General features: G+C 31.8%; 3 protein-coding genes across 7 annotated transcripts; 1 reads left to right on the top strand and 2 right to left on the bottom strand.

The window, feature by feature from the left end:
• Positions 1 to 328: 328 nt before the first annotated feature.
• Positions 329 to 4,616, bottom strand: LOC8258410 (mediator of RNA polymerase II transcription subunit 7a). Of its 2 annotated transcripts, none has more exons than XM_015726864.3 (6): positions 4,336 to 4,616; positions 2,908 to 3,135; positions 2,751 to 2,820; positions 1,899 to 2,065; positions 1,738 to 1,811; positions 329 to 904 (listed from the first exon to the last, which is right to left on the bottom strand). In XM_015726864.3, the coding sequence occupies exons 2-6, from the start codon at positions 3,040 to 3,042 to the stop codon at positions 844 to 846; spliced, it is 507 nt and encodes a 168-aa protein (XP_015582350.1). In that variant the 5' UTR covers positions 3,043 to 3,135; positions 4,336 to 4,616; the 3' UTR covers positions 329 to 843. The 2 variants fall into 2 exon arrangements, with proteins under 2 accessions (XP_015582350.1, XP_002531587.1); XM_002531541.4 differs by having other exon boundaries at positions 4,341 to 4,616.
• A 1,181-nt stretch (positions 4,617 to 5,797) lies between these two features.
• On the bottom strand, positions 5,798 to 10,980 carry LOC8258412 (eukaryotic translation initiation factor 3 subunit C). Of its 4 annotated transcripts, none has more exons than XM_048379833.1 (5): positions 10,836 to 10,980; positions 10,666 to 10,715; positions 10,370 to 10,442; positions 8,443 to 10,230; positions 5,798 to 6,998 (listed from the first exon to the last, which is right to left on the bottom strand). In XM_048379833.1, the coding sequence occupies exons 3-5, from the start codon at positions 10,391 to 10,393 to the stop codon at positions 6,012 to 6,014; spliced, it is 2,799 nt and encodes a 932-aa protein (XP_048235790.1). In that variant the 5' UTR covers positions 10,394 to 10,442; positions 10,666 to 10,715; positions 10,836 to 10,980; the 3' UTR covers positions 5,798 to 6,011. The 4 variants fall into 4 exon arrangements, with proteins under 4 accessions (XP_048235790.1, XP_048235793.1, XP_048235792.1 ...); XM_048379836.1 differs by having other exon boundaries at positions 10,694 to 10,715; positions 10,836 to 10,979; XM_048379835.1 differs by having other exon boundaries at positions 10,694 to 10,965.
• Positions 10,981 to 18,934: 7,954 nt separating this feature from the next.
• Positions 18,935 to 23,102, top strand: LOC8258413 (IQ domain-containing protein IQM6). Its single transcript, XM_002531544.4, has 9 exons — positions 18,935 to 19,905; positions 20,051 to 20,559; positions 20,684 to 20,798; positions 20,877 to 20,942; positions 21,030 to 21,118; positions 21,218 to 21,305; positions 21,568 to 21,807; positions 21,921 to 22,022; positions 22,158 to 23,102. Exons 2-9 carry the CDS (start codon positions 20,099 to 20,101, stop codon positions 22,869 to 22,871), a joined length of 1,875 nt encoding a protein of 624 aa, XP_002531590.2. The 5' UTR covers positions 18,935 to 19,905; positions 20,051 to 20,098; the 3' UTR covers positions 22,872 to 23,102.
• The last annotated feature ends 187 nt before the right edge of the window (positions 23,103 to 23,289 follow it).

The following is a 23,289-nucleotide window of genomic DNA, read 5'->3' as shown; positions in this document are numbered from 1 at the left end:
AGGAAATATAGATATTATATTAATAAATATTTTTAATAATAAATATAAATAGAAATATTAAAATATATATAAAGAATTTACTATTAACAGAGTAATAAATTGTAAATAATATATCATTAAGTGGCACTAAACCAAGCATTAATTTATAAATGTCTTTTTGACGAATTTAATCGGTTGAATGTTAAATTAAATTTTTATTTTTTTTATGAAAGTAATTCTTTTATTCACTACTTTCATGGAGAAAAAACTCAATATTCTATAAAGAAAACCCATAAAACCCCTACCAAAGAAAAACTTAACATCCCGATAATAAAAAGTCAAACAACTCAAAAAAAAAAAATTATTAATTAAAATTTATTAATTTAAAATAAGAAAATGAAACCGCCGGTCTGAACAAAACTTTAACGGAGAACAGGAAAAATGATGGCCACCACTAGTTAATCAGCTCTGAATGAGAGAACTCTGAGAGGCCCAGAAGCTAAATCTGAGGATTAGAGTTGGCCTGTTTAGCTGGCAGCAGTCGTGCATGACCATATGTGAAGAAATTACAAGATCACAGGAACAACTCGAAAGTGGATTCTACATAAAGATTGCTCTACAAGGGGAAACAATTGTAATATAAGATCTATTAACCAATGGAATTCCCCCATTACAAAAGATATTGCTGCACTAATAAACTGCCAGTATAGTATTAACCCACTTGACATGCCAACTGGAACTGTATAACCCACTCTCAGTAATCTCCATAAGCACCTGGTAAACTAAACTATAGCAGCTAACATCAATGACTGTTCCACTCTTTAAAAGGAGCCTATGTTAGTGTGCGCCAATAAATAGAAATCATTATTGGCCATCCAGAGTTCCAAGAGCCTCCTTGAGAAGTTTTTGTGCTTCTTCCCTCCTCCTAAGCAATTCAAGGAAAAAAGCAATTAGAATATACCATTAATATGTCAAGAAAATCAAGTCAGAATATTGGTCAAAGAAAATAAATACAGCAAAAAGCTGACAGTAAAATGGAAGTAGGAAAAAGGGTTCGCATACTAATTTTTGCACAATGAGACAAACATAAAGCCGGCCAATGTAATGATATTCAAACAGACTTAGTACGAGTAATTTATTTACATGGCCTATGTACTGAAAATCAAAGAGAATTAGTACAAGTAATCAATTTACTTGCAATGCTTTATGCTTCAAGCTTAATCAGTAAGTTTAACATAAGCTTGATCAGTAATCAGTAAGGTTAAACATAGACCTCTGCTAACTTTTACCTGTCATCTAACAAATTCTCTCATTTCTACTGGGGATGGAAAGTCAACAAGGCACTGGTTCTTTGCAATAGAGGTTAACAAGCCAGTTAATGGGATTACAGTATGACCATGCTGAACAAGCCTTCTCAGACAACCAACCAAAGCTATACAAGATAAAAGCTGAAAATGCTGGCCATATTCTCTTATAAGTTTAGGAGTTGATTTTGTGGCAGTTTTTCTATAAATTTAGCAAGCGCGACACTGTCATCATAATAATCATAGGATTAAGGTGGAATTAAAACAAGAATATAGTCTTACTCCATATAAACTGCAGGAAAAATGTCATATCATAACTAAAATATGCCTTCAAGTTAATATGCTTAAAATATATAATAAACGAAGTCGTGTGGGTGCTTTAGAAATAAAGGAGAATACTTCATTTACAGGCCAACCACTTTGTATCATTTCAGTAAGATTTTTAAAGACATACCTCTTAATATCCTCCACTGCTTGTTTACGACGTTGAATTTGAAGCTCTAGAATATGAATTAATGTGGCTCTAGCCTGGAGAGAAGACCACCACACAATGAACTGGATCCTCAAGCAAGAGCCAAGTAGAAAAGATACTCAAAAAACTCAAAACTATTTTACCTGATGAGGGCGCAATGAATTGAGCAGATGATGCAAATTCTTAAATATGAGGGATATGTCTTCGACTCTCCTAGCATATTGTGATGGTCTCTCAACAAGTACATCAGAAAGCTCCAAAATGTGCAGCTGTAATTCTCTATTAAGTGACCTCAGTTCTTTCTTGAAATCTACAAATGATAATAGGCATCAATTTTGCACAACTAATAACAACAATGCCAAAGAGAAAAAGTGAAGCCACTAACTAACGATCATTTACTGATTCAAGCAAAACAAGTGAACGAGATGTGAATTTACAGCTGTTCCAGGTACAAAATCCCCTCTTTATTTTACCCAAAAAAGAACCCCTCTTTTTGCTTTATAGAACTTTAACAAAATTCCGATGACATGTAATGAGATTAATAAAAGAAAGATGACAACCACAAGAAATCACCCCCAAAATAATGATATAATCTAAAATCACATCAATTATCTGAAAGAGAATTTAATTCAGTATCAAGGGAGCAGAGTGAAAATGGACAGAACAAATTGATGGATCCAAGGTAACACAACTTAGTCAGAGGTAAAGCTACTTAAATTGGCAGCTCCCTTAAGATTACATAAACAATCAGGTTTCCATGAAAAGAAATCATCAAATTTTACCACCAATCAATTGGAATATCCAAGGTTCAGGAGTAAAATAAGAGATTAAAAACTTATCATGGCTAATGTTAACAAGTCATAAATTTCTAAGGCCCAAAACTAATTTCACTTAACAAATGTTGTTAAATGTTACTATTAAATGTAGCATAAAATCCTTAATCAATTAGAATAATAATGAAAGGTAAATAACAGAATCTATAGAATTAGACATACCAACATTGGGGCCTTTTGGGTAAAGCTGACGCACTCCTTGCTCTTCCAAGCTAGGAAGCACATATTCAGTCTACAAATACAAAGTGTCAAAAATTCGGAATATAATAAAAAGTAAAAAAAGAAAAATATTGTGTGAGAGAGAGGAAAGAGATCTTACAGTGTAATTGGCACCAAAACAGGTGTAGGTACCATCAATAGGAGGAGGAGGTTCAGGAGCTGATTTAGGGTTTTCTATGTAATCTTTGTAGAGTCTGTAATACGGTGGTGGTGGTGGATATGCAGCAGTTGCCATTCCTATTCTTCTCTAGCCTACTCTGTTGTTTGCTTGGAGATCGGCGAAAAGTGCGCACACCGAGTGAGCTTGCAGAAAGCAGGCTATGGGTTTCTGCGAGTATAAGAGAGATCAAACGACATCGTACTGGATATCTCTCTGTTCATCAATAATTTTTTTTTTCTCAAAAAATATGTTCCGCGTGACTTTCATTAGACCTGTTCAAAAATCAGCCAGACCGGGCAGCCAGAGTTGGTCCTAGTTGAGTTTCTAAAACAGGAAATACACCATTTTTCTTGCTCTTTTCTTGTTTCAAATAATGAGGCTCTAATTTTTGCCAGGAACATAATCGAGCCAAGTCGAGTCAAAAAACTGCCAGGGTCGAGCTCAACTCGACTTAAAAACTCGAAGATTGAAAATCATCTCGAACTTGATCAAGCCTCATTTTCTGAGCTTGAGCCCGAATATGATAACTCGAGCACAACTCAGCCCGATTACTCATTAAAATTTTTTACAATCTCAAATTTAATCCTTTTACATAAAAAATATATTTAATCAAAAAAATAAGTCCTGATCAACCAAAAAATATCCAATCAAAAGACAACAATCTAATACTACATATCAGTGCAGGTATATCTTGCAAGGAATTAATATATCATTTATAAACTGAACTTGTTTCAGTATAATATTAATCAATATAATTAAAAAGCACCTCTAAAAATCAGAGTCCGCAGAGCCTGAAATTAGCAATGTCTGAGCTATTTGGCATTGTCTAAGAACCAAATATGTTAAACATGGATTAATCTTTTTAATGCTTTTTGCAGAATTTAAGTAGTAGTTGAGGTACGAAAAAAGTCACTAAAGCAACAAATGATAAAAGAGAATATATTTTGAGGAACTCGCTCTTTGATATCTACATGAAAATTTAAAAGAAAAAAATCAAAAATAAAATTGACCATTTCTAAACAGAGAAAAGAAGTAACAACGAACTCAAATCAGGGTAAGGCGATAGAGCTACAGTATTTCTATATTTGCTGATATACACAATACAGATGGTACTGACATAAAATGGGCAATTGAAGCAAGGGCGAGATAAGTTTTAAGAATTGGAAAACGAACAGTAATACGAAAAGGCAAACATAAAATTGACTATTGAAATAAATTGGACAAGTGGATTGTAGACTGAAGCTAGAATAAGACGCAATTAAATAGCTAAGAAAGTCAAATTGAATGGTAAAACTAATTATAGAAAGTAACTGTAGATTAGGTTAGATTACTGAAACGAATAAAATCAAGAGCAAACCAAAACCCTACCGAACCTGAAAGGGTGCAATTGAGACAGAATAACAACGACCGGAAGCTTCGAATTCAGACCAATGCACATGTACATTAGACACGCTAGCTCGCTGTTGTCAGTAAATGCCGATTAACGATGAAGTAGAAGGACAAGAAGGTGGTGGAGGCGTGGTTGAGCGGGTAGGTGGTGCATGCTGGGATGCGGTCTATAGCCTGTGCCTGACTGAAGACAACACATTAAGCTAGGGCAAAGGGTCACTTTGCCCCCTGAACTTGTGTCAGGGTGTCGAACAGGCAGAATTTCCTCTTGTTTCAACAAATAAACCTCTTAACTTGTATTTTTTTGGGCCAAATAGCTAAAAAGAAACTTGAGCATATATTTCACTTTCCAAATATTAATTGTCTTTTAAATATTTTGAGAACTAGAATAATTGAAAACAAATTACCATATTTACGCTACCATTGACATCTTTCTCATATGTATTAACATCGCAATTACTAGATTAATTTAACATGAAAAGACTCTCACTATATTAATATTGATATCAACATCATTCAAATAAGTTTAATTCTTCCAATAAAATGAAACAACAACAATAATCAACACATCATGAGAATGAACAAAAAGAAATCCATAAACCAACATGAAAAATCAAAATGTATAAAAATAAACTCAAATACAATCAGCATAAATTTTCATTGATTTTCAAGAATTATAAATGAAATCCATTAATTAAATCAATTTACATTTAGAGATTTAGCCCATCATTGTCATCAAACATATAAAAGTTATCATTTGAACCTTCCCATTGCTGCCACCAAACATGCCGCCACCCCCATTAAAACCAAATATTGTCATTAATGCCATTAAATCCGTTGTCTTTGCTATTAAACTCACGCATTGTGCCATTTAGATATCATTGTGATAGAAGTGAGAAACAATGATATTATTGTGGTAGATAGTAGTGATCAATCCCGCTTTTAATAATAGAAAAATATTGACGTAATTCATTCTTAGATGGTGAAGAAGAACGATAGAAGAAAATAAAGAGTAATACAGTGGCACGTGTGCGAGAAAAAGAGAGAAAAAAAATGATATAATTATTATATTAGCTTCACTCTCATTTAAGGGCAATTTTATGTTGGGCGTATTTGTTAAAAAGATGAATTTAAGCCTATTTAATACCTTGACATATGCTCACGGGGCAAATTGACACTTTGTCCCATTAAGCTTGGATGTCAATGTTCTTTTCTTTTTATTTGTATGCTTAGGTGTTAATGTATATGCGATATCACATAAAGTATAAAATAGTAAAATTGCAAAATGAAAACCCTAGATTAGCCTTGCAAGCCTAATGAATCGAGTACTGATTTTGAGCTCGGTTCAAAGCAACGTTTGATTTTTGAGCTCGAGCAACAGTATCAAAAATCATAATATCTCACATGGTCGAAGCATGGCAGTGAGTTATACGCCATCAAATGTAAATAAGAGGCAGTTTTGCATGATCTCATTAGCCAATAAATAAAGCTTACAAGTCTATCTTTCAAATCCGATTAGAAAGATAAAATGCAAAGAAAAAGAAATAATAAAATAAAATTACTTTAAACCAACAAAATTCTCACAGGAAAAGCTTTCTACTAAGAAGAAAATCAATGGGCTATCTCTCTTTCAACGGTGTACTTATTATGTATCCTCAAGCACGAACGCCTCTGTTGAGATTAACCATGCGGTTTGAAGCATCCATCTGAGATCCCCTTGCTCCTGAACCTGTTTGATAAGCACTTCTTCCTGACCCACCATATGCACCATCTTGATACCGCGAATATCCACCTCCTCTTGACTGACCAGTCCCCCTTGAATAGCCACCACCAGTAGCATGACCTACAGAAGGTGGTCTTCCACTGCCCACGTTATACCCTGAACGCCCAGAACCCTGCCTACCCTGAGTGAAAGACATGTTGTCTTGCCACTTACCACCTGCAGCAGCCATGCTCGCATAATCCTGGCTATCTTTTCGCCTCATGGGCAGATCCAAACCTCCACCAATTCTTGCCTCAATTGCCCTTTCATTGCTTTCAGCAAGGACCGACAGCTTCTCAGTTAACTGGAACGCTAGCCCCTGCAATCTTGTATGTTGGACATTATGGAAGATAATGCACTGTGTTGGCTGGTCCCAGCTTGCATGAAGCTCCTCATTGATCATCATTTTACTAACAATGCTGTGAGTCTGGGCCTCTGAAAGGTCAAACATTTTGGTGAGCTGGTCCAAGCCAAGCGACTCATAAGCAGAGGTGAACGTGAAAAGATAAGTCCTAAGAGCCTCTTCTTTAATCTTGGCCTTAAGCATCCCAAGGACGCTATCTCGGTTCCGTAGAAGCCTCCAAACATCAAGGGAGTTGATAATGTCAAAGGCCTTCTGGAAATCTCCCTTGCTAAGAGCCCTAGTGGCAGCCATCACATGATCCCTGACATTTTCAGGAGGACCCGTAAAAGTTTGTCTCTCACTAACCTCAAGCAACCGCCTAAATGTCTTGCTAATTACTTTGCGCTTTGCATCATGGGTATTAGCTGCCATGTTGGGGACCTCCATTAGCATAGCACATATAAGGTGGACTGCCTCCAGAAGTTCAAGGTTTATGTGCATATGATATGGCATTTGGCGTCTCCTTTCCAGCCTTTCCTGTTAAAATCAATTTACGACTGTCGGTGAATGCTTGAGAAAATATCATGAGCAAACTTTAGAAACTAGGCAACATTTGATTCATATATAAAAAAGCATTGTTTCTGTAAGAAGAAATGCATAAGCCAAGACATAATAATCATTGATCTCACACAGAAATAAACTGACAATTGAAAATAAATCTAAGATCATGCTATCCAATGGCATAATATGCAGTCCATGGAATTTAACACTTCAAATAAAATGAAATAGAAATAGTCAGAAGGACCAAGTGGATTAAACTGCCGCAAATAACTAATGTGCATGCTATTAGTTTTAAACAAGTTCACATTTCAATAAACAATTAGTGCATTTACTCGTACTACTCAGCATCTCCATCATAAAGAAACATAAGCTGTAAAAAACACCTTAAGGCTTAAACACTCCCAAGGTAAAAGATAGAATTTTTTACACTCAAATGCATGATGCACAGAACCACAGACCTCAGTGAAACAAGAGAAGTTGCATTATTACTCTACCAACATATTGTCAGCTTCATTCATCCCGTACAGGGAGAGAGTAGAGGGGAAAAATAAAGATAACAAACACAGGAATAAGAACCAATGCTGTGTGATGCTTGCTGTGTCATATGTCATAAGTCAAAAACCAAAAATCACTTGCCTGGTCTGTATATCCTGAAATAAAAAGGTTAAATTTTGATGTGTAACAACACATAAGGTCAGAAAATGTCTTAATATTATACATTAGAATTATTTACCTCTAGATGCTAACAGGTGTCGCAAATCAAATTAGAACATGCACCGCACATCAAATATCGCAAACCATAAAATGAAGTATACAACCAAAATTGTAGTTCAAGAAAAAGGAAAAATCAAATTACTCAACTGGTAGCACTTTTAAAGCTAATAACTTCATGCATAACTCTTATTCTACACGGGAGTTAATTTAATCGACATACTCATGGAATGAATAACGTCAAGTTCAATTCATAAAATGCCCAGTCCCACAAAAAATAAAACAGCAAGATCGCACCACATCTTTGTCTTTAGTAACTGTTGTTTTTGGATATACATGGAAGAAATTTTACAAGTACCAATTGTGAACCAATTAAACAAAAATAAAATTGTGCATAGATATTATAATTCAAAATATTTTAGAATAGGAAGTTCAGATGCACAACGCATTAGGAAGTTGAATGTGTTATTTCATAAACCATTCTGTTTGCGTACAACTTAAAACAACAGGCCCACATCAGTTAACAGACATGTCCAAAACAAGCAAAATGCCAAGAAGAATAAACTAACTAAACAACCTAAAAAGAAACAGTAAAGCAGACTTGCTTCTCCAACTTTGAAGTTATTGGGTTGTAAAATTGAAATACCAAAAAGCATACAACACTGAGTATTACAAACAATACCAACAAAAAGAAAAGAAGGAAAAGAACCTGTTCTGGAGTCTTTTCATGATACCGACTTTGAGAAACACCTTGTGCAAGCAACTCCTTGACCCTTCCACCAGAATAGAGTTCAGAAAGGCAGCCATGTCCTTCAGTGATTAGCCCAATACGGAATGCACATAAACCAAGCTGAGCCATAGCCCTGTTGAAAAGTATCTGGGTGGAAATGTCCATGTGATGGATGCTATCCTGCAGGTGACTCATCAATAACAAGTCACGGGAAGTTGAGAACTCATCCAGAAGAGCGTGGTGGTAGATATCACAAAGCATTGCACGAGCTTTAGTGCGCTCATCTCCATACTTGTATATGAGAGACACTAGCAAATCCATCATTGTTCTGCTACTCTCAGGAAAGGTAGGCTTTCGAGGTACCAACTCAGGAGTAGCAACAAATGCAGAGGGACCCCTGCTCTCCTCCACCTTAGTCTCCACGCCAGACTTTTCATTATCATCTGTTTGTTCAGCCAATTTCCTCATAGCATCATAAACCTCTTGTGGTTTGTAATAGATCAGCTCCACCCGTCTTAAGGCAACTTTAGATGCAGCTTTGAAGTCTCCAACCCGCTCTAGATACTCCTGGACATTTTGAGCAAGAGCCAAAAACATAGGTTCATCCTGCAATCTCTCCACATACTCACGTGTATGTGGATCTATGCATTGCAAACTCTTGAAAAACTCAGTATCTATCCTCTCAAGGAAAGCCACCAAGTTTCCCCATACTCGAATAGTCCCATTATAGTCAACCCCCTTCTGGCTTTCATTCTCATCAGGCTCAACCATATCATCCACTACAATGTTAGGATACTGCACTAGTATATCAAGAATAACAAGCATATTCTGCACACACTTCTTCCATACATTTATAGGCATATGACCACTAAGTCCTGGATTCACATCAAACTGGGCAGAGACCACACTAAAAAGAATTTCAAGCTTCTGTGCAGGGGTTTTAGCAACCTTAGTCAAGAAAGTTAATTGCTCAACCTGCTCAAACCGTCCAGTTCCCTTCCTACCTCGAGCAGCAACAACCTCTTTAAACTTTTTGTTTACAGTATCCCAGGTGATCTCACTAGGATCTTTCATGAACTGTCTATCCATGAGCTTATCTTTCTTGCTCATCATCTTCTGCCAATCCCCTTCAAGCTCAGTTTGATTATCTTGTCGATCCTCATCCTCCTCTTCATCCTCATCAGATGGAATCTTTGAAGGGTCCTCCACAAATTCCAAATCCGAGTCTTCCTCCTCTTCCGACTCATCATCACCCTCTTGTTCCTCCTCACTCTCAGGATTCTCCCTATATTTATTAATCAAATCCTCATACTGCTTATTATTCTTCTTCAATTTCTGTTTCATTGAATTCAAAGCCTTAGCATTACTAGTACTCATCTTCTTTTTAGCTTCCTTGTTAGCCAAAGCCTGATTCAAGAAATCCTCCAACATAACAAGAGCTTTAATATAAAGCCCTGGAACCTTATCCGATTCCGTTACCCGCATAACTTTCTCAAGCTGTTTATTAATCTTATCAAAACTCTCCTGCAAGCTAACCCAATCATTAATCTTCATGGCATTCTTCATTTGATCAACAGTAGCTGACATCTCCTCAAATCTTTTGTCTTTCGCTGAGCGAACAACACGCTTTTGATCATCAGAGTCATCACTATCACTAGCAGTTCCGCGCAAGTATCTATTTTGTGGGGCTTGAGCAGTAGAATCACCCAGTTCCATCTCATCAACCTCATCTTCAAACTCACTCTCCTCCTCGGAGTCACTAGCTCCCTAAAAAAAAAGAAAAGAAAGGAAGAATACATATAAAAAACAGATAAATCATCCTTTAAAATCATGTCAACAACAACATTAACCTAATAAAAGACTAGCAATAACTCTTATTATTAATAATAATAATATTTAGACAGACCTGTGTCCAGAACCTCGACGCCATCTTGCAGTAGTAAAAGTTAAATTCAACAGATCAAATTAATCCTAACAATCTGCAATAAGACACAAAAACGCCAAACAATAAAAGATTAAAACTAGGAAAAGCTGTGAATAAACATTTTAAGGAAATATTTGTTAGAGCAGGCATAAAGCAGATTAATTGATTAGCGAAGCATGCAATTAAGCAAGTAGGAAACCTAAATAACGAATTCCTAAAAATTTACGAGCAATTTTATAGAGGAAATTTCAAAGTTAAAATTAAGTAACGAAAATGACCTCACAAAATCCAAAGACGTGAAGAGACCTGTTTGATGTGGTAATTGGTACTGCGAGAGAGAGAGAGAGAGAGAGCGCAAGTGATTGGCGGCCACAAATGATAGTATAATATAGCGTTATGCTTGAAGAAACGATGTCGTTTTCCCAAAAAGAAAGGGTTTGTGAAGTACCTGAGGAGAAGAGATTGCTCAGCTTAGGTGCTGCGGCGCTATCTTCGCTAAAGGCAGGGTTACGAGGGTTTTGCATCTCTGTGTTTTGGTAGTTAAAAATGGGCTTTCAATTCTGGCCCTGTTTTTTCTTGCACGTTTTTGCTCTTTCAAGTTTGGGCTGTTAGATTGAAGTTCGAATCGCATCATCTCATACATCCTTTATTCTTCCTTTTTCTTTTTTTTCTCTTTTTTTTTTAATTTTGGAAATTATCTTTTGATTATTCACATTGAAGTTAAATTAGGATTATAATGTTAAATTTTATTCCTTTTTTCTGAGATAGAGTATTATTGTTTTTATATTCTACTAAAACATATGGTAAGGAAGAATTTACAAATTTCTTTTATTAGCTTCCAAGTAACTTTATAAATAACAGTTATTAACTTTTTGAACCAAATTAATAATTTATAAATTATGTAGTGGATTGGTGAGAATTTATTATTTTATTTACTAATATCTGTAAGGATTCATATATTCATAATAAAAATAATAATTATTGTTAGTCTGAAAAATATGTTTCAAATCTTTAAATAGAAACAGAAAAAAAGCGAAAAATGAAAATTTACATAAAATATTTTCTCAAGGTAAATAAAATAAGTAGGCTGTCTTCTATTTATTTATAGGTCATTGAATTAAGGAAAAATTACAAAAATATCTATTCTTTATTTTTTTTTTCAAAATATGGTATTGGTTGTTTTTTGAAGAAAAAATTTACACAGTGAAAATGGTATATTTTTGTCGATTTTCTATATATTTTTGAAAAGTTGCCTTCTATTAAAATAATAGTACATATAATGTGCAAATGGGCTGGTGTCAAGGCCTCAAACTATTGCTGCAGCCCACAGGCCCACTCTACTGCCTTCTTCTTCTTTCCCTTTTCCACTTTTATATACAATAAGAATTTTCAAGCCTGAAATTAATGTTGAATATTTACATATAAGGGATTAATACTTTACAGTTAAGAATATATAACTAGGTGTTTGAGTGGGGTCAAATTCTTCTTCATCTGCACCATTTACTTCCACGTAGAAGTTGAAAAATCAAGGAAAAGTCCTAGGGACCATTTTGATTCAACTCTAGATTCAAGTTATTAAAAATTTGTAGAGAAGACTTGTCATTCAAGATTTTTCCAAGTCCACTAGCTGTAGTAGGAAGAATTTGGATTTCTTCAATTGTATGTTAAAGAGTAGAATAGAATAATTGAGGAGAAAAGAAATTACATGAAAATTATGTCACTAAATAATCGCGTTTATACTTTTATCTACGGAAGGTGAGTCGGGGCCTAAGATAAGACCAAAAGACAATACTTATTATATAAATTCTTTTATTATTATTATTTCTTTCATCCTTCAATGTAATTTCCTAATATTCCTATGCACCCACTTAAACAAGTAAACCATGGAATTTTCCTTCTCTCAATTACTATGATGGTTTAATTAGTTTTTGCTAAGAACAAATTAAGTGCGGTAGTTGAAAATTGATCCTTAGATCTTAAGTGAGGTTAATTTAGTAATAATTATAGACTTAATGGAATTACTCTGTAGAATGCAAATTGAAGAGGGTGTATGTTTGGCCGTGCAGCTCAAAATAAAAACAATTAAGTGGTAGTTTCTTTTGATAATTTTAAATCCAATTTTTATAGAAATTTTACTTTTTTAACATAAATCACAAGATTTTTCGTTTCTTTTGGATAAAATTAAGCAAAAGAATATCCAAACCTTACTCGAAATGGTGAATTAAAATCTAATTGTACTACTACTTATTTTATTTTTTTAATATTGAATATCATTTTTAAACTTCATTAATTTCATTATTGATATTCTTTAGTTATTATTTTATTTATAATACCTTTTAAATTTTTATTTTTTATTCTCTTTAATTATTATTTTAGTTTATAATACCTTTTAAATTTTTAGTTTGGACTTCTTTCGCCTTTCAACTCTTGTATTTTCACCTCCTTTTGTCTCTGTAAACCATAAACCTTTTTTTAGTAGCATTCACTGATAATATAAGAAAAACTTGAATAAAAGTGAATAGAAAATTAAAAAGAATACGTATGTATGATAATCAAGAAATTTAAAATTAAAAATTGAAAAGTGTCATAAATTAAAAATATAACTAAAAAAATGTCAAAATTAATATAAATCTATACAATAAGCTTCTTTTTCTTTTCAACCATCCATACTCTTAATCAGATTTGAAAAATTTTAAATATATATATATATATTATCATAATCAAAGTTATACGTCTAATTAAAATTAAGAACAAGTACAGAAAAAAAAATCTTGTGATTTCACTGTTCGATAATTTGGATTATATGGCTTTTTCTGATAAAAATAGATATACAGTCATAGATTGTAATAAAAAAAAAAAGAATTCGTCGTTAAAAAAGTACTGATTTGTAAGAATTTAAAATTTTTGCTCCAATCAACCATTATTATTATATTTCTCATATTTAATAATATGAATTTAGAGCTTAATAATTTATAACATTCATTATTTGACCGTTAAATCAATCTCATTGGATTAATGACTTCTCAAACTGTAATTTAACGGTCATATAATATAATTAGAAATTGTTAAACTCTAAATTCACATTCTCAAATACGAAGAACTTAATAAGGATGGTTGATTAGATAAAAATGATTGAATTCTTACAAATCGAGATTTTTCAATAGTAAAATATCTTTTTTTGTTATGATATATAACGACGTACCTTTTTTTATCTGAAAAAAAGTTACATATTCTGAATTGTCAAATGGTGAAATTATAATATACTTTTTTTATACTTATTCCTTAAAATTATGTCTAATTTATATCTATACATATATTAATTTATGAAATCTATATATTTTTTAATATGTATGCTTAATTTTTGATACATAAATTTTTTATTTTGATATGCGTACTTATTTTTGATAAATGAGATTCAAACTTATATATAATTTTAAAATTATTTATATTAATTTATTTATTTATAAGTGACATTCATAATTAAACACTCATTATAATCCTAAAAATAAAATATTAATTATATTTTAATATTATATTAACTAATAAATAATTTTTTAATTAAATAAATATTAACTAATAAATTAATTTTATAGTTAGATAATAATTTTAATTCTAAAAATAAATATTTTAATTATATATTTAAAAATAAAATAAATTTTTAATCTCAAAAATATTTAAGTTATATAATATTAAAAATATTTAAAAATAAATAAATAATAATTATTATTAAAATATTATAAATTAATATTAAATATTATAAATAATATTAATTATATCTATTAATTTAATTTTATAATTAAATAATAATAATGGTACCGTAAACTCATAGATAAACAACTAATTTACAGAAAATTGAGTAGCGTCTGGTGATATTTAAATCGGTGGAGTATGCTGTGCAAAAGAACTGAAAAGGGAAATGTCGGTGCTTTGGTTTCTGTTTGTGTGAGAAGCGCGTTGGACCAAAAAGCAAGCATGCATAAATACATAATACTACTAATAAGATCTGTTTCTCTTTTACAGATTCTGTCAAACCCATTTAATTGAACCCTAATTTCACAGCTGTTTCTCTTATCTTATCTTATACTACTACTACTGCTACTACTAATATTATTATTATTATTACATTAAAATTTAAGGATTTCCACAGTTCCAAACCAAACCCATTTCTCTCTCTCTATCTCTATCTATCTGTTGACTTCATTTTTCTACCATTTTAATTCATTTGCTTGTCTGGTAGATGTGCTCTCCAGCTGCATTTTTGTTGTTTTTCTTTTTCTTGCTTTTTTAAATTTGAGGAAGAAGACACAAAGAGTAAAGTACCCTTCTCTTCTCTACACTCTATTAAATTGGCTTGAGGTCCACAGATCCATCTACTCCTTTTGTCTTATTGTTATTACTTGGGAACCAAACCAAATCCTTAAAAGAAAAAACATTTTGAATACTGTGTGCTTGTACGACTCCGTACTCTATAATTTTCTTCTTCTTTTTTTTTAAAAAAAAATTTTGAACGTGAATTTAAAATTATCTGTTTATTTCTTTTCTTTTTTAAGTGAATATATATGTGTTCAAATTTAAGTGTGTTCTTTTTATACTTTTTTTCCAACATCGAGAATATATAAATTATATTATAAAGCCAAAAATATAGCGTCAAATATCAAAATCATTTGAATTTCATTAAAGAAATTATAAGTAAAATGAATCGTGAATAAAAATTGGCCGACGAATGGCTAATATAAGCTTTTCTAAACAAGTGTTTTCTAGAAACTAACTAATCGTGTGTGTTAGTGCGTACAAGTGCTAAAGGGCACACAACCAAATTCATAAAACGAGTGAAATTTATTAGGCAGTTGAATTTCCAATGGTTCAATACTCTAATGCCACGTGTATTTCTAGATTTAGACCGGTCCGTACTTTCAACGTACGTAGATGTCTTTATGACAGCCTGAAAACGACAGTTGGCCGTGACAGCACTATGTCTACCGGTTGCCTTCAGAGAAAGCAATTATAACGCTTTTATTTTGGCTCGTAATATCCACGTTCAAGTTACAGTAAGAAGCGGATGGTATGTGGAACTGATCGTGTTGAACTGCGAGTGGGAGTTGCATTCTCGTGGTAATCTAGGTTTTTGTAATTAAAGCAATTTGTACTTTAAGAGTACAAGCAGCTAAGAGTGACGGTGGAGGCTACTTTCCGACACAAAATTCTTTTGCCTGATTACAATTAAAACGCCGCGTTTAGTTTCTTAATAAATATTAGATTTGTTTAAGAAAAAGAGAAAAGAATAAAACATGTCATTGCTTGTGCTGACAATAAAAGCATAAATAGATGGAATAATTAAATGACTAAGTACAAAATCTATTTTAGATATTATTTGTAACAATAATATATTAGAATTTAGAATTAATCTTCGTATTAAATTTTATTTCAATTGCTCTCGTATTTTAACAACTAAATGACTATTTTTCAAATAAAATATAACTATATGAATGAATACAAAATCTACGTTAGGTGTTTAATTCATAATAACAATATATTAAAATATATATTTAGTTTTCGTATTAAATTTCATTCAATCGATATCTTAATTTAGTAATGAGATAAATATATTCTAAAAATAAACACTAAATATAAAACTCACCTACTAAAATTAAAAGATATCTTGTTTTATGAATGTACTTCTATTGAAATAAAATTTTTATGCTTTCAAGATATTTAACGAGATAAAATGAATTAATAAAAAAATATACATGTAAATTTAGTCTAAATATCAATATTTAAAGAAAGAAAGAAAATCAATTCAAATCTAAAGGCAAATAACCAAATAAACTTAAAATATTTAAGCACTTTTTTTTCAAAATAATACATATAGAGTCGTGCTTAGATTTTCCCATAACTTCAACTCTCTAAAAAAATTGTAGCAACTTTTTTTTTTCTCTTATTTTTATTGTTCTTTATTAAAGTTTTATCTTTTGATCCATCGTCGATTATTTTTAAATCAACACCAGTTCTTTTTTTTATAAATTAATTTTAACAAATAAATATAATTATTTTTTAGAAGTTTTATGGTCAAATATTTACCGGTTGTTGAGTTCTCCCTATATAAGAGTGATGAATAAAAAAGAAATTCAATCCGACATTCAAATAATTATATTCGTTAAAAAAATTATAAAGTCCGCATATGACTTAGTGCCACCGAGTAGAGCATTCTTTCCACATAATTGCAAGTTACTACTCCGTCAACACGATTGATGCTTGTTAAGAGTAAATATCTTTATATATTTTTTTGATATTTGATATTTATTTTTATCTTTTATATCAAGATATATTTATTAATTCTCATTAATGGATTATCTATATTTAATAAATAATTGAATAAATAAATATTTACCCTTCAATAGGCTTGTAATTGGCAAAAAATAATACATGAAGAACAATCTTCATTTTTAGTCATCTTTTATATGTAATATAAAATAGTAGAAAATTGAGCTCGCCATGAAATTATTTTTAATATATAGATAAATATTATTATTATTATTATTATTTCATTTTCATATAAAGATATTTAAATATCTAATTATTAATCTATAATTTTTTTAGTAAAGATATTAATCTATAACTAGAAGAACATAACTAATTAACTTTTTCGAGAAATAATATACCATAATAGAGGTCGGGCGAAATCCTAGAGCATTTCCATCAATTAATAGTAATGCACCCCAACAAACCTTATCATAAAAAAGAAAAAGAAAAAATTTTAGCAAGGAAAATGTAATTACCTACTAATTCACTTTAATTGGTTATTCTATTTTCAAAAAAAAAAAAAAAAGAGAAAACAAAAAAGAAAGCTGATAAAATGAACAAGAAAAAAAACCACTAAAAATGGTGATGGATTATGACTTAATAAGGAAAAAGGACCAATTTGTGATTTGTTTTTTGACTTAATCTCACCCACTCACTCACTGTGTGTATATATATATATATATATATATTAATGACATTAAAATTTCATTATAGGAAGTTCATCTAATATCCAAAAATTGCTCAATAACAATCGGACAAATAAGAAATATTAGGGTGATTTAGAACAATTTGGATAGAGCCAAATCTAAATATTGATTAGGTAAGCGTCATGTAGTAAGATGAATAGTTATGAATAGTCTGGACTATCCTTGTGGAAGTGGTGAAAGAAAACCTCAATTGGTAAAAAAAACCCACAATCCTTTAGAGTTATTCTACACTTACAAGAAAAAGTAGAAAAAAGAAATAAATATAAGTGATAATTTGGTTCTTTGTTTTTGTAATAAATAGGAAAAAAATAGAATTTACTTTTTTATATTTTTAAAAAATAGGAAAAATTAACTGTGACAAATAATATTGTTGTATGTCTTCAATATTACTGTATTATTGTTTTATGTTTTTAATTTTATTTGTATAATATGACAAATATTAATATGTCTTATTATATTAAGTTACTATCATTTCACCAACATTATTAAATACTAAGTTAAAAAAAATTTAATACTAAAATCTCTATTTATAACCTCATCATAGTTATATATTTTATTTGATGTCAAATGTAGGACTGTAAAGAAATTTTACTATATATAAAAAATAATAATTTTATCAATATGTCATAATAATTAGCTTCTATCTATATAAAAAATAATTTATTTAATTTAATTATAATTATAGAATTTGAATATTAAAAAATCTCACGAGGTTTAAATTTTGTTATATATATTAAATCATTATTTTATTATTTATATAAATATAATAAAATAATTTTAAAATATTAAAAAAAATGTATTATTAATAAAAATTTAATATTTCAAATCAAAAGGTAGTTTGTTAAATTTTTCTGGATTAATCCTTTTTATAATTAAGGCAGATAACTAGTTATTTAATTATAAATTCTTTCTTAATCAATGCCTCGAACCATTTTAGAAGTTAAATTTCTTTTATTAAAAGTAATAATTAACTTGATTTGCAAGCATTGGAAATCTTAGAATATTTGACCCATGATTAAACATTGTCTACTGGTTTTCAGACTTTGACAAAATCATTCAACCCTACATAAATTGAAATAGTGAGTGGATCTTTTTTCCACTGTTTTTATAAATTAATAAATGTGGAAATATGTAAACTATGAGAATTTAATATATAGACCACTATAGTCTACCCTTTTTCATCTTATTCATAAAAAAAGTTTAAAAGTCTTTATTTATTCAATTAATTCTGCACACGCATTTATGAATAAATTCTTTCAAAAATAATATAAGTCATTATCAAACTATAAATAAATGACTTAAAAAGCTAAATTAAGTTAAAAAATTATTTATTACTTATAATTTTATATATGATAAATAAATAAATACATAAACTTACAATAAATAAGAGGGTAATACAAATTATAAATATTTTAATCTTGATATTAAATAATTAATATATATTTAATTATTTAAAATTAATAAATATTATTAATTATCTGCTAGTTGGATAAATAAGTAGAGATATTAAGGGATGAAGAGGCAAGGAAAGAAAATTCAAATGAGATAATAACACACGTGGTTGGGGAGGAGACTGTCTGGCTGTTACACTCACCCTCCTTTCTTTCTTCTTTCTCTGTGTCTGTGTCTGTGTGTTAGCTCTGAAATTTCTTTGGCTCTCTTCTCTATATATAACAATGGCAAGAATAGCAAGTAGCTAACCAAAACAAAAGCAACCCATTTGCTCACCTTTCAAATTTATTACACAATCCTTGAGAGAGAAATCCAATCTGTTAAAAGAAACATCGTTAGAAGTTGCAGGAATCACATATACAATCCACATTTTTCGCTCTCTCTCTCATTTTCTTTGCCAAAAACAAAACTCTTTTTTTTTTTCTTTCTCATTTGGGGTTTTCTTTTCTGTTTTCTTCCTTTTCAGTTTTTCCCTTTCCTTGGCACTCTCTTTCTTGTATCTTGCCTTTTTAACAATTTTGCATCTCTTTTTTCTCTTTGTCCTTGATCAAGGTAAGCCTGTTATAATTAACCTTTGTTTTCATTTTTAACTTCTTGTTTTTTTTTTTTTTTTCCTTCTTCTTTGTGGTGTTTTATTTAAGTTTTTTGTTTTTCTTTCTTAAAAGAAAGATATTTGTGACTAAAAAGGATGATGCCCTGTGGATATTGTCATTTTGGTGTTTGATTATGAAATGACTGTGCAAGAAATGGCCATGGCCATTTTCTGGATTACTTTTGAGTTTTATCTCTCATTGAAAGTTTTAGAGGTGAAAAATGAACTTTTTTTCTTCTAAAGATGAAACTTTAATTTGGCTTTATGAGAAAATGGGTATCTGAATTATAGCTCAATTCTTTTTTTTTTTTTTCTTTTCATTAATACATTAAAGGTCCTCCAAATAACAACATTGTGTCTCCACTATTCTTGAAGATCTTCTTGTAGTCTTTTATCTTGATGATTCTTGGGCAGAAACATTTGGGAGCTTATAATCCACGTAATCACTAGAAAAGGAGAAAGAAAAGGTGTTAATGAATCTTATTTTATGAATACTGAGAAGTGTTTTTTCCTGTGTTTCCCATTAAATGCTTTTCATATGTGCTTAAGTTTCTTGCATTTGTTCTTTTGAATTAATACTCTTTTTGTTTTTTCCCCCCCTTTTATTGACAGTTATCAAGACCCCATATAGAGTAAAATACAATTGTCCTCTTCAATTAAATGGGGATAGCATTTTCATGCCCATTTGGTGATTTTAATGATTTGGACAGTCGTTTGAATGCTGTTCTCATGAAATCAATTGAAATTGATGGTGAAGATGTGAGGACTGCTTTGCGGTCTGTCAGTTTCAATGGCCGTGATTCAGAACATACTATCTTGAGATCATTTGGTTCTGGAAAGATGCTATTTGAAGGATCCCTAAGCTTTAAAGGAAGAGAATTGAATACCACATTTTCCTTTAAGTCTACTGATTCAGAACTAGCAACATTTATTCCTAAAAATGGGAATAGGGGTGACCAATTGACAAGATCTGATACCTTGTCTAAGGTAAAACATCCTACACCATTGGCTGAATCAGGGAACCAACTGCACGAGGCTGCTGTGAAGTTGCAGAAAGTGTACAAAAGTTTCAGAACCAGGAGGCAGCTGGCAGATTGTGCAGTTGTTGTTGAGCAGAGATGGTATTAATTTTTGGATACTCCATGGAAATGATAAAATCATTTTCATTGTTTAACAATTCAAGAGGAGCAGTTCCTGTTTGAATTAAAACTTTCTGTTGATTGGGTATCTGTTTACATTTTGTAGGTGGAAACTGCTGGATTTTGCTGAGCTCAAGCGAAGCTCTATATCTTTCTTTGACATTGAGAAACCAGAGACTGCTATTTCACGTTGGTCAAGAGCAAGAACGAGAGCTGCCAAGGTAGATTTTTCAGGAACTTAAGGTGTCAATTGATTTTAGTTCTAGTTCTGCTCTAATCAACTGAGTCATTTCGTGCAGGTAGGGAAAGGCTTGTCCAAGGATGCAAAGGCTCGGAAGCTTGCTTTACAGCATTGGCTTGAGGCAGTAAGTTACAGTCTTAAAAAGAACTTCTCAAGTAAAGATACAACTGATCATTTTTCTTACTCTGGTTTTGTTTTTTGGAACTAATAGATCGACCCCCGGCATCGCTATGGCCATAATCTTCAATTTTATTATTGCAAGTGGCTCCATTGCCAGAGTACACAGCCTTTCTTCTACTGGTAAGATTTCTTGAAATCAGGGACTCCCATGTAAGAGATCTTAGCTCTGTGACAAGGGAAGCATTAATTATACTAAATGTGTCAACTCTATCCCTGCAGGCTCGATATTGGAGAAGGGAAAGAAGTCAACCTTGATAGATGTCCTAGATCGAAGCTTCAACAGCAATGCATAAAGTATCTTGGTCCTGTGAGTTTTTTTCTCCTTTTAGTATACTCTAGTGTCAACTCTGTCTTCTTGTTGATACTGACATTTTTACTTTCATTTAATCTAAATAATATCCTGGTAAAAAATAAACCAATTCTTGAAAGATTTTTGCTATATGAACTGAAAAAAAAAAAAGGGAACTAGTTGAGCTACACAACCTAAAAGAATGAGATGCCAACTTTTTCTTTTTGGTTTACTTGGCTGTTGAAAATCTATTTATCAGAGCTCTTTCTTCTTCATCCAGACTGAAAGGCAGACTTATGAAGTAGTATTGAATGATGGGAAGTTTGTCTATAAGCAAAGTGGCAAAGTTCTTGATACAACAGGAGGACCAAAAGATGCAAAGTGGATTTTTGTTCTCAGTACATCAAAAACCTTATATGTTGGTCTGAAGAACAAAGGAAGATTTCAACATTCAAGTTTCTTGGCTGGTGGAGCCACGCTATCTGCTGGAAGAATAGTTGTGGAAGATGGTGTTTTGAAGGTAGAACAGAAATTATACCCCCGCTGTTTTAAGATAGATAGCTTGATGATGTGCTTTCTTTTTCTTCCATTGGCACTTAATTCGTATATTAATATGATTTTTCAACTTTATAGGCAGTCTGGCCTCACAGCGGACATTATCTTCCAACAGAAGAGAACTTCCAGGAGTTCATGTCCTTCCTTAGGGAACATAATGTGGACCTCAGTAATATCAAGGTATGAACACTTAATTTTGCTTTCAGCAATTATAAAAAGACCATCTTGTAAACCTCAGGTGCAAAGTTTCTTGGTTGGTACTTTCAGAAATTAGAAGCTAACCATTAACATAATTTCTCTACTTTTGTAATTCAGGAAAGCCCAGCTGAAGAGGAGGAAGAAGCAATTAGCAAAAAGGGCAAAAGCATTAGTCTCCGAGACAGCCAACCAGATGCAGTTTTATGCCAACACACAAACATAACAAGCATCAAAAGTTTGCCTCAGGAAAACAGAGACTTCAGGAAACAAGATTCTGCTGCTGCAGAAGATACTTCTGATCAGTTCATACCAAAGCTGTCTCATGGATTACAGTTGAACATTACTAAACTTGAGATACCAACAAGAGAAGATGTGCATGAAATTTTGAAGGAGGAAGCACGAGGACAAAGCAACGTAGAACCTCCTAATGAAGATGGTTATGAATCTGGGGAAGATTCATGCTTGACAGAGGAAGATTTCATATTTCTTAAGATTAATCTGTTTGATGAAGATGACAAAGAGGAAGATGAAGAGCCCATCCCAAAAGAAAAAATTGTGAAAAGGATAAATTCACATAAAGGAATGAAGTCATATCAGCTGGCTAAACAATTATCATCTAAATGGACTACAGGAGCAGGACCAAGGATTGGGTGCATGAGGGATTACCCATCAGAACTTCAATTTCGGGTTTTGGAGCATGCAAACTTGTCACCAAGGACGGAAAGTGCTAACTCAACTCCCCGTTCAGCATCCCGTTTTAGCCTGAAGGACTCCGCACCAACTCCAGCACGTAGGGAAGCACCATGTAGAAGTTCCCTTGCTCAAAACTGAGCAACAGTAATGTCTTAGATTACAACAGCTTAGTCTGTATCAGATACAAGAAAAATTCTTCCAACTGATTTAGCACTTAATTCAAGAGTAGAGAAGACGATATAGTAAATTCTTTTTACATTCTTTTCTACACCATTCTTTTATACACTTTTGCCTTGGTTCTTTTTCCTTTGTACATTTCACAGAGAAAAAATGTTAAAGGATTTATCAGGTCTTTTTCTTTTGCTGTCACTTGTACTAGTTATAGTGTTGGTTTGTGTGTATTCATGAGCCTGCAACGGTAGAAGAGCTCTCTTCTCTGTGATTACTCTGTTATTATCAATGTATTACCTTAATAATAATTTCAATTATCTGAATACCCAGTTCAAGAAATAGCACAATTTCTTCTGGGAACTCGTTCCACTTACCTTTGCTGCCT

The sequence above is a fragment of the Ricinus communis genome, chromosome 10 (genome assembly GCF_019578655.1).
Source record: "Ricinus communis isolate WT05 ecotype wild-type chromosome 10, ASM1957865v1, whole genome shotgun sequence".
In the NCBI taxonomy this organism is placed as follows: Eukaryota; Viridiplantae; Streptophyta; class Magnoliopsida; order Malpighiales; family Euphorbiaceae; genus Ricinus; species Ricinus communis.
Note: the sequence above shows the minus strand (reverse complement) of the source record. Positions and strands in the feature narration are given on the sequence as shown.